This window comes from Colias croceus, chromosome 28 (genome assembly GCF_905220415.1).
Source record: "Colias croceus chromosome 28, ilColCroc2.1".
Classification (NCBI taxonomy): Eukaryota; Metazoa; Arthropoda; class Insecta; order Lepidoptera; family Pieridae; genus Colias; species Colias croceus.
The window spans coordinates 3,444,258-3,456,315 of NC_059564.1; the positions used below are offsets into that span (position 1 = coordinate 3,444,258).

At 34.6% G+C, this 12,058-nt stretch overlaps 1 protein-coding gene across 2 annotated transcripts in view; it reads left to right on the forward strand.

The window, feature by feature from the left end:
• LOC123704230 overlaps nucleotides 1-12,058 on the forward strand; it is an 87,026-nt gene that overhangs the window by 63,871 nt on the left and 11,097 nt on the right. The window contains exons 3-10 of one of the 2 annotated variants that reach the window (XM_045652541.1): nucleotides 4,756-4,845; nucleotides 6,845-6,993; nucleotides 7,518-7,630; nucleotides 8,507-8,698; nucleotides 9,204-9,312; nucleotides 9,755-9,824; nucleotides 10,408-10,496; nucleotides 11,244-11,332. In XM_045652541.1, coding sequence (XP_045508497.1) covers nucleotides 4,756-4,845; nucleotides 6,845-6,993; nucleotides 7,518-7,630; nucleotides 8,507-8,698; nucleotides 9,204-9,312; nucleotides 9,755-9,824; nucleotides 10,408-10,496; nucleotides 11,244-11,332 — 901 coding nt within the window. Of the gene's footprint in view, nucleotides 1-4,755; nucleotides 4,846-6,844; nucleotides 6,994-7,517; nucleotides 7,631-8,506; nucleotides 8,699-9,203; nucleotides 9,313-9,754; nucleotides 9,825-10,407; nucleotides 10,497-11,243; nucleotides 11,333-12,058 lie in introns of those variants that run through there. The other variant, XM_045652542.1, reaches the window with a different exon arrangement.

The following is a 12,058-nucleotide window of genomic DNA, read 5'->3' on the forward strand; positions in this document are numbered from 1 at the left end:
GTACGCATGTACCTAGGTATCATTAATCCTGATTGACTGCAATAATATTTTCATCAAATGTTCGTTCGACCACGACAAAAATAATTTGAAAAGGTTGAGCACGCCGCTGTTCGATAAACACGTGCGCCACAAGCGCGCATTGTTATGAAACTATTAGTAGTATTTGTGTCGAGTTTACCTCGTGTTCGCACTTTATCAATATCGGCCGCTGACTGCTCGCTATACCTACCTATAATAGCTGTGCGCGTAATAGTTCAGGATACATCGCCCATTTTTGCAAGTGACTACTATCAAGCTGATTTTCCGTTTGTAGCTTTATTTTGATGAGACACCGAATAATTTCGTGTACGAAACTCTCGATTGTGGTAGCTAACAGAGATAACAAGGATAAAATTTTTTGATTTGATGGTTCTCAAATATTTATTACGCAATTTGTAGGACAATATGTCTGTTGTTGTTTATTTATTTTTTATTTTATTTATGATGACCTCGTTATCGATACACTTTGGAAAGGGGGACTCTTTGAACAAACCATAGATTTTGTAGGACAAATATTTTTTCGAATAATTTAGGTAATTATCTTGAGATTGAACAAAAACACTTTGGAAAGGGGGACTCTTTGAACAAACCATTGATTTTGTAGGACAAATATTTTTTCGAATAATTTAGGTAATTATCTTGAGATTGAACAAAAAAAATTCATTCAGTTAGTAATAAATATTTGAGAACCATCAAATCAAAAATTTTTATCCTTGTTATCTCTGTTAGCTACCACAATCGAGACTTTCATACACGAAATTATTGGGCGTCTCATCAAAATAAAGCTACAAACGGGAAATTAGCTTGATAGTAGTCACTTGCAAAAATGGGCGATGTATCCTGAACTATAAGATAAATGGTGCATAAAAGAGCGGAGTTGGTTTTAAAGGAGTTTGGTTAATACTAAGACTTTTTATTGTTTATATGAATGAATGTAGAATTTGTTGATGATGTTTTGTGTTATGTTGGATGTGGCTTTAAATATTATTTTGGAAATTGATAATCATGATAAAATAAGAGAATTGTTCTTTGCTATTATAATTTACATAGAAACGTTATTTTGAAAATTAACTGCACTATATTAACTAAATAACTCAATGACATTCTAAAATATTCAATATCAAATCGGTAGTTTGAAAGATTAACCTAAACTATTCCTCCACATACCTAATATCCGTAACCGTATTCATTAAAGTTCACGTAAGCAGGATCAACATTGTATAAACGTATCTAATATCTGTACATTTACTACATCGCTCAATAAACTCAAAAGATTAGCGTACAATTTGTTCGAACCTTCCCCCTCCCCCTACTAACTCCCCCTCGATCCTCTCGCCACGGGAGGTTGGAGGCATTGAATCCACGTTGGCATTGAATAAAAGCCCTATTACAGGACGGTTTGATCGATGCTTTTATAATACGCTACAGTATTATGTCGTAATTAGTGTCGAATCAGGTTTAGTAGGGAATCACTGTATAGTATAAAACAAAGTCGCTTTTTCTGTCCTTATGTCCCTTTGTATGCTTAAATCTTTAAAACTACGCAACGGATTTTGATGCGGTTTTTTTTAATAGATAGAGTGATTCAAGAGGAAGGTTTTAGTACACATATAATTTATTAGGTTTTAGACAAAGCGGGCGAAGCCGCGGCGTTACACTAGTAATAAATAATATAATAAACTTTCGTCTTCTTGTTAAGATTACTTGGTCCGCGTGGGATAAACGTAGTTTTGTATTTATTTGCAGCAGTTTTTAAGCGTCTACGATGTTATCCTCCACTACTTTTTAAATCTATCCAGTTTTTCAAGATTAGCACGTTAAAAGTTAGAACTAAAACACAAGCACATTTGTTATATCCGTAGCTGTAGGGCTGTAGGCGGAAGATCTAATGTCCATAATGACATTATTAATAAGATATTATACGTCTATAATAAAATTAACTGCGTTAAAAACAACCGACTTCAAAAACGGAAAAGTAAAAAATAAAAAAGATTTGATATTATAAATTACTACATATTATTTAGATGTGCTATTTATTAAATAGGTTTGATGTCGGTGCACGGGCTTAATACTAAGTGCTTAGTGTTTGGCACCGACTTCAAACCTATTTAATAAATAGCACATCTAAATAATATGTAGTAATTAATAATATCAAATCTTTTTTATTTTTTACTTTTCCGTTTTTGAAGTCGGTTGTTTTTAACGCAGTTAATTTTATTTAATACTTTTTAGTGTAATTTTCAACACGAATCAAACTGTGGAATCAAACGAGCCCAAACTCGATAAAGTTGAGTCAATATATTACTGAGTTCCTATGGCCACCTTCCGATTCCATCATCAAATCAGCTCTATGTCATGATAATGTTTCATCGCTATCCAATTTACATACGTATACAAAATTTCAGCTCAATCGGTTACCGGGAAGTGAACTCAAAGTTACTTGCTACATTCCAATTAAGTCATCGAGTACAGACAAAAATGCTCATAAAATAAAAACTACTGGGCCTAGCCGAATAAAATTTTTATGGGACCAATTCGACACCATCCCGCATCGAACAAAAAAAGAATCACGTAAATCGGTTCAGAAACCTCGGAGTAATCGGTGTACATACATAAAAAAAAAAAAAAAAAAAAAAAAATATACCGGCCGAATTGATAACCTCCTCCTTTTTTTTGAAGTCGGTTAAAAAGCTAAAATTATTTGATGAACAAGATATATGTAGGTATAGGTGCTTGTTGGTTTATAATATAAAGGTATGTAAATCTATATAGAATATGCCTCCTTTATAAGAAGAAATATCCTGTCGTTATTTTCACTTATGTTATTTAAGGGAACTTGTGAAAATTCTCCATCTTCTTTGACCGTAATCCATTGGCTGTCAAATTGTCACGTAACACGTTAGAGCCAGCGGTTTTGGCTGCGTGCGGATGAAAGGAGATTAGATGTAATTTATTTATTTGTTAGATTTTACTTTACTTGGGCCGATTTTTCAATCCTTGCATAAAATTATCCGTCCAATAAAGTATTACACGAACATTTTAAAATGTAAACTGTCATATACGGACCATTAGAATACATTTTTGAAATGGTAGTTTAATACGTTATTCGATGAAGTTTTAACAAATGGATTGAAAAATCAGACCTATGGGAAATTATTTATGTTTGGAATTATATGTGTACAGGGAAAATTTTAATGTAGAGACTATTTAATTTATATATTGTGGATTAATATTTTATATATTACAATATGGATAAACGTTATCATTACTATAAATTATAAAACAGAAAACATTGGCTAGAAGAATATATTGCTTCGTTATTATTATCTATAGACTAGCTTTCCGCCCGCGGCTTCGCCCGCTTTGTCTAAAACCTAATAAATTATATACTAAAACCTTCCTCTTGAATCACTCTATCTAATAAAAAAGACCGCATCAAAATCCGTTAAGTAGTTTTAAAGATTTAAGCATACATAGAGACATTGGGATATAATGACAGCGAAAGCGACTTTGTTTTATACTATGTAGTGATAAAGCAGTTTTAAATCGCGGTGGTACCAAGCTCCAGGCTTAAAAATTACCATATCAATGCCATATCAAAAGTTCAAAAGACTTGGTAACCAGCACGTACAATTTACATCAATAAAATAAGTATAAAAGATCTTATTTCAGAGACTTAAATTCTAATTAGAACAGCTGATGCACACCGCATCCCCAATACTATCTATCTCCAGACAGAATAGATACATATCTAAGTGTTTCTTCGAACTGAAGCAGTTTGTACGCGTCTCGTTATTTGATTACGTACGGCCTTCGTCGGTTATTGTATTTTATTGTATAAGAGGTCGTTTGTAAGAGGATAGTTGTATCACGATGCATCGTAGGTGCGTCTTGGGTGGTTTGGCAATGGGTATCTGCAGAATATGTGGTGATAAAAGGTTACAAGTTGGTAATGAAAGTCATTGGAGCTCTGAATTTTCATTGATTTTATCCTAACATTTTAGATAGAGTTTAGAGATGATTATTTATTCTGAATTGTAAAACCGTGATTATTTAAACTAAATTGTAAATTCACATAGCTATTAATATCAGTTGTGTTTTATTAAGACAATATGGACTTATAAACAATTCACTCAACGCCATCTAATTTAAATCCAAGCAAAAGTTTGTATAAAGGAATCTAGACGGGGAATCCTGATAAACTTAAGGGGATTTCCCTTTCCGTATTAGCTGGCATAACTTTTCTTCAGTCTCTCTCGATGTATGCATATTGCATATGTGTATTATATTATAGGATGTCGTGTTAGAACAGATTTAAATGCTACTAGCTTCCGCCCGCGACTCCGTCCGCGCGGAAAAATTAAGATTTATTTTTTTCTACGTATTTTTCCGGTATAAAAAGTATCCTATTTTATGCCCAGGATAATAAGGTATAATTATACCAAGTTTCATCGAAATTGAACCGTTACTTTTCACGTGATGCCTGAACATACAGACAGACAGACAGACAGACAAAAAATTTTTTAATCACATATTTGAGTTTGGTATCGATCCAGTAATACCCCCTGCTATTTATTTTTTCAATATTTTCAATGTACAGAATTGACCCTTCTACAGATTTATTATATGTATAGATTTGATTCGTTGGATTAATTTAAGTAATTGAAGCTTATAAAATCGTGTACAAAATTACTTATGAGAATGTGTCTATTACAGCGCTATGGGAGGAACAAGAGACGCCGGAGTACGACATCGACTCGGAGGACGAGCGGTGGCTCAAGCAGCAGCGGCATCCAGAGCTGACAGGTGAGATACCGCACCTATAGGCTAGGTTGTAGCGAGCTGGTAACAGGTAGGTGGGTAGAGAGGGGATTGAGGTGACCTCTCCGGGGAGGTTATTATTACAGTAAGTTTAGTGAGTTGTTAGTTAGAGGATTATTGGATACATGAGGACACGATAGGAAAAGAGATGGAGAAGTTGCAAAGAATATCATAGAATACGAATAAAGAATAGAGTAAAAGCAAAATAATTTTATCTAAGATATTTCCAAATTCAAAGCATTAAATTTATCAAAACTAGGTAGACCAAATATTAATGATTAAAAAAAGAATCATCAAAATCAGTCCCCATACGAATGTTATGAGGTAGCAAACACAAAAAAAAATTACGTGGGTTTGAAAACATCCACTTTTTTTGGTTTTAAAACAAAATGCACATAAAAGACTATAATACAAACACTTTAAAGTTATAAAATATGCATATTTGTGTACCTCAAGGGCAAAAAAGTATTTGTATCGGTGAGAATGATTGCACCAAATGAACATTAGGACAACAACGAAATTCTTGACACAGCAGAGATCTGATTAGGTAAATAGGACTGTCATAAGCATATTAAAAATTTGCCTTTTGCAATCTGCTTCTACGTTAGATAATAAAGAACAATAGCGTTAATACTTTTCTGGAAAGAGCTTCATAAAGCAAACTTTCTGATGCTCGACACCCGCTGTTTAAAGTTTAAAAGGATCGGAGGTCTAACACGAATCCACCTACTAGTGGCTTCCTTTTGTATCAGTCGAACTTTAATTAGAACAGTCTAGAAATTATTTAAAACTACCTTTTATCATAATGTATCCAAATACACTTCAACATAGAATAATAACTGTCACGGAATACAAATAATAGCACTCATTACTCGCTGAACCGTTTCGAGTAATATGGAGCAAATAAACATTAAGGCAGAGACGAAATTATTCCATGCAAAATACGTTGATCCAGCCATTCAGTGAAGCACGTATATTAATCATACGATATTGTACGCAAACTTTGCCCATAAGCTCACAAGGATAACTCAGAACCGAGGATTTAACAAACGTAATTCATTATGTTTATTGCTATATTAGTAACTAGCTGCGCTCCGCGGTTTCACCCGCGTGACTCCGCTCCTGTTGGTCTTAGCGTGATGATATATAGCCTATAGCCTTCCTCGATGAATGGGCTATCTAACACCGAAATAATTTTTCTAATTGGACCAGTAGTTCCTGAGATTATCGCGTTCAAACAAACAAATAAACTCTTCAGCTTTATAATATTAGTATGGTAAATGTACTAAGAAGGAGAGTGGATTTGTTTTAGAAATGGCGTTAAACAATGAGCGTCTATAATTAACTTGTATAGTACAGCTGATTCAACATAAACTTGGTTGGAACTTTGTACCAAGATATGTGGGTACATCCGCAATTTGATTGTATTCTCAGTAATATAGATATGCTATAGCTAGATACTAAAGTATCACGTAACTGTATAAGGATATAAGCAAACATGAGCTGGTGTTAGATATTTATTTGGTTATAAATGTAAAAGTAAATTATGTTTAAATGGCAATTTATCATTAATAATTCTCTGGACGGAGCGGTTATACCTCAATCCCTACAAAGATATTGGTTTTCAAAATATCTTACGATTCTAATCATGTTCGAATGAGGCGCAATCATCTGAAAAACTCTCGTCCTAAGTAGGTCAAAGCTTAGGAGAAGTAATCCTTGACAAATACGGTCACCTGTCGGTAACGTAGGTATACGAGAACGAATATCGTTAAAAATGTTTTACTGTAAGGAATTTATAAGTATCGCGGTATCTCAAAAAAATTAAGTTATTCTACATAATGTTTCAAGTTTAGATACAATGTAAGGCACCAAACTTTTTGTAATGTGTCCCGCTTTCCGATCTTCTTGTGTTCGAGTTCGATGTTTGAATGAATGCATAAACAGAAGTCATGCCGCGGACTGTACAAGAGTTACATTTCAGAGCTAAAGTTCGAGCAAATGATGGACAAACTGGAGAAGAGCTCTGGCCAAACGGTGGTCACGCTCAACGAGGCCAAGCTTCTCCTGGAGCGGCAGGATGACCTCGTGATCGCCGTGTATGATTACTGGCTTAATAAGCGGCTGACCACGGTGAGTTGTAGGCGGTCACTAGGCGCGGGCTGTGCGATAAAGCCCTAAATAATCACCTAACGTTTGTTGTAGTTTAACTGATTGCATTTAGTGACCTACCTAACTTGTGCCAGATTCTCCTACCTTGATTGAAATGTTTGTGGTGCAATAGCAATCACTGTTTCAGCTTTAGATCACATATTTATAACTTAAAGTTGCTTCACGTTTTATACTATATAGTTAGGGCCAATATTTATCACAAGCCATATACGAGGTCTGAATGCCTGCCAAGGGAGGCTTTAGAGAAGCGCTCGTTGAAAGCTCTACTTCGCAACGTAGTATTACATTTTCTCGTAACTCTTTTTAGTGACGCATTTGTTATATGTGCTAGAATAGACAGATTAAACATTGCTGCTCATATTAAACGATTATAACCCTGGATATTGGTATGCGGGGTTATAAACAAAGAACTTAACAGTATCTACAGGCCAATATAAATGGTCAGGATTGGAATGTGGGGTTGAAATGTAAACTATTTGTTACAGCAACATCCACTCGTATTGTCCGTTAAAACGGAGAGCAGGCCCGGACAGTCGTCGAATAACCCCTACCTTGCGTTCAGGAGACGAACGGAGAAGATGCAGACGAGGAAAAATAGGTAGGTAGACGTTATTTATGGTTCTATGCCGTATAACTTGTTTGTGAAAAAGAAAGATACAAATTATAGAGCGTGCCAAAATATAGAAACGCACATTTGGCAAAGGAATTGTATAAAGGAACGTTGCGAAAAATATACAATCATCTAGGAAAATTTTGCTCTAGCCTATTATTGCTTTCTACAAGTACAACAGTACAACGAACCCAATCAAAACAAATAACATAGGTAATTGTACGAGATTTATTCTATATCATTGAATTAAGTATTCTTATTACTATCACTATGAAAGAATTGGCAGCTCAGACAATGTTTCAATTTTTCCAAAAAATCTTTCTTGATAACATTAAAATATGTAATATGTCAAAAAGTCATCCTAAGGCGGCCGCTGAAAATCAGTGATAATTATGGCATATGTATATTTTGTAGGTTCCCTTTTTTTTTCTACTAAATTGTATCTTTCTTTTTTCATAATATGTCCATAATAAACTTATTTTCATTTCATTAATATACGTTTAGAATTCAAAGCTACATACTACTTTTTAACCGACTTCAAAAAAAAGGAGGAGGTTATCAATTCGGCCGGTATATTTTTTTATGTATGTACACCGATTACTCCGAGGTTTCTGAACCGATTTACGTGATTCTTTTTTTGTTCGATGCGGGATGGTGTCGAATTGGTCCCATAAAAATTTTATTCGGATAGGCCCAGTAGTTTTTATTTTATGAGCATTTTTGTCTGTAGGTATTTGTAAATTTTGCAAGTGCAAGTTTGAAGTCGGTTGTTTTTAACGCAGTTATCACTAATTGTTACCTAGTACATTACATTCTAGATAATTTAACCTTCTTTAAGTAATGTAAATAATCGCATCTCCACAGGAAAAACGACGAGAGCTCATACGAGAAGATGCTCAAACTGCGTCGTGAGTTAGCCACTGCTTTAAGCCTGCTCGAGATGGTAGCGCGCCGCGAGCGAGCGAAGCGAGAGCTAGTTAAACTCACGGCACTGCTTGCAGAGAGGCGATACGCGGCTGGCGACTTTGCGAGCCAATTACCTGAGCCGCCTGTCCGGTGAGTAATGTCGGACTGACTGAGATCTGTTGAGAATTCTCCGAAAGATATGTTGCGTAAATGACTGACAGATATGGTATGAATGACAGACTTGACTACAAAATAGGACGTAAATGACAGACTTGACTAAAAGATACGTAGTGAATGATAGACTTGACTAAACGATGCGTAGTGAATGACAGACTTGACTAAACGATACGTAGTGAATGACAGACTTGACTAAAAGATACGGCGCGAATGAGAGACTTGACTAAAAGATACGGCGTGAATGATTAACTTGATTAAGATATAGTGTTTGAATGACATACTAGACTATAAGATTCTATGTGGCTCGTGATAATGATTAAAACTAGATTTATCTTGGTCTCATTTTATTTTAAACTACCCGTTTTTTAGTATGCTTAATGCATCGTATCTCTGTGACGAATGACGATTTTTTTTATTTTATTTTATAAGTTCACATGAATAATATTGTTATAAATAAACATGTATGATTATATTATAGGGCCGCTATCCCAGCGGTGCCGCTAACACCGGTGCGTCGCGATTTTTCGCATACGGCGTTCGCGCCGCGCGTGCCCGCGCCCGCACCGCACGACGCGCACCAGCGGCAGGTGTGTATATACAATATACATACATACATACATACATAAATACATACATGCATACATACATACATGCATACATGCATACATACATACATACATACATACATACAAACATACATACATACATACATGCATACATGCATACATACATACATTAATTTTAGTCGGTATGGACCATGAATGGTGGAGATCCACATACCAGGGTGCACATCCAGACCTGAGGATACTTAACAGTATTTTCTCCCCTTCATAAAATAAAAAAAATACAAACGTACATTCATACATAGATGACGTACATGCCTAACATACATACAATATATTGTATTAACTGCAAACACATTCTCACTCACGCGCATAGATCATTAAACGTGCGTATGTGTGTGTGTGTGTGTACATTTTAACAATTCTGTGTACAAATAGCTAATTTTGTTTTATGTAATAATTTCAGCGTGAAAAGCGACCGTACAAAAGAAGGAAACACAGGCATCACACACCCAGCTCCGTGCAGGGTGTGCGAGGTAATATTGCATTGTATTATTTACCAACTAAAGAATATGTATTTATACTAGCGGTCCGCCCCGGCTTAGCCCGTGGTACATATTTACGTTTTCTCTACATAAGAACTATCCTCGTACATCAAGGAATATAATAAAAAAAGAATTATCGAAATCGGTCCTCCCGTTCACGTGTGATGCCGTGTCGTGATCGCTAATTAGCTAATTTTGATCTAGTCAAAGCTACAGACAATTATAAGATGTAGAAATCTTATAGAAATATTTTTTTGTTTTTTTTTAATGCTAGTTTAAATAGCTTTCATTCTAATTAACATTCTCGTGTCTTACCACAAAATAAACTTTAGACAGGGTTTATCTTTAAGTGCGGTTTCTCTTTAATCTGGTTTTGTCGTATTTCACATAGGCAACTATTAAAGTGACAGATCCCTGGTTTAAAATTAGACTGTGTTTAAATTGTTTTGTGATAATACCATATATGTCTATTGAATTATATTATCTAACATGTATCACGAACTTTTTTATTTAAAACAAGATACATTTTTCCATTAAATAAATCCGAAAAATCATATTTTTTCCCCAATTTCAGAGTGCACTTCATCAGAAGAGGAGAGCGTATCGCCCGTCGACGACGGTCCGTTCGCGTTTCGACGTAAGCCGGGATGCTTCTATGAAATGGTTAGTGTTAATTATGTGTTTATTTAATTGAGGGAAGATTGAAAAAAAATATTCTAGGTACATTTTTTTGAGGGTAGATGGAAAAGAAATTCGATTTACCCACATTTTTAAGGGAAAATGTAAAAATAATATACCCAAATTTTTCGAGTGTCGATGGTAAAAAAATCCATCTACCCACATTCTTTCGAATGTTGATTGAAAATAAATCAATCTACCCATATTTTTCGACGGTCGATTGAAAAAAATAATCAATCTACCCTCATTTTTAAGGGTAATAGAAAAATAACATACCCACACATTATTCGAGGGTAGATTAAAAGTAAAAAAAAAAAAACAATATACTCATATTTTTTGTATTCGTCTCCTTGTAAGACGAATACAAAAAATGAAGGCGAAAAAAGTGGGCGAATTTCCCGCCTCTTAATCGACTTTTTTTGTATAAAGAAATAGTATTTGGAAATTTCTAAAAAAAATAAATAAAAAATGTGTGCGTGTACTAGTGTACACACGTAAGAAGTGAAACTTCTTTATGAATTTTTAAGAAAAAGATGGCGCGTACCGGAAAAGTGTCAAGCCTAACGAAAAAATGTTACACTAAATTTTTTTCCAACCCCGATAAAGAAGTTTCACTTCAAAAACAGTCGATTTGAAAACGGTTTCAGAATATACGTGCAACCATATCTGACTTAAAAAGGGAATTTTTTTTAATAGAATTAATTTATATATTTATTTTTTGTTTAATTTCAGCCAACATCAACCCTGTGCGGTGACCCCGTGGACCCTGACAGTCCGTCGAAAGAGGGACTGTTCCAACATGAAATAGACGAACGGACGAGGTAATTTTCATTGTTTTTAAATATATTATAATATGTATATACAAATTTAAATAGAGATGTACAATGTACGTGTGCTAATAAAGCAAGCAAGATACAGTGAATTGTACACTACACTATTTTCTACTGACTTCTTCGCGCTTTTAAAAATGAATAAAAGGTTTTACAAACGAATACATGTATACTTGCCTATAAAAGCAATTTAGTTATATCATTTTTTTCCGTTTGTAGTTTTCTTCATAATTTCAGGGGATAAAAAGTATCTTATGTCCGTCTCCTAACTAAGCACTAACATCCAAAAATGAGGGTTCTCATTCACAACAAAATAATGAAAAGCAAATGACATCAGAGAAAACCACAGACATGAAGGAAATGATGAATACTATGACACAGCTCATGCAGCAATTGACTTCTATGACACACCTTTTAATGGAAATTATGACAAAATTATCACATTCAATGCCCTAAAAATTGCGATATGGAACGCTAATGGGCTCCCACACCACATCCTCGAAGTTGAGATGTTTCTAAAAATAAACAAAATTGATATCTTCCTATTATCTGAGACACACTTCACTAATAAAAACTACATTAATATACCAAACTATATTTACTACCAAACAATGCACCCAGATGGCACAGCTCATGGTGGTTCCGCAATCCTAATAAAAAATAACATCAGACACTACGAGACACATAAATATAGCACTCCTGAAATACAAGGGACAA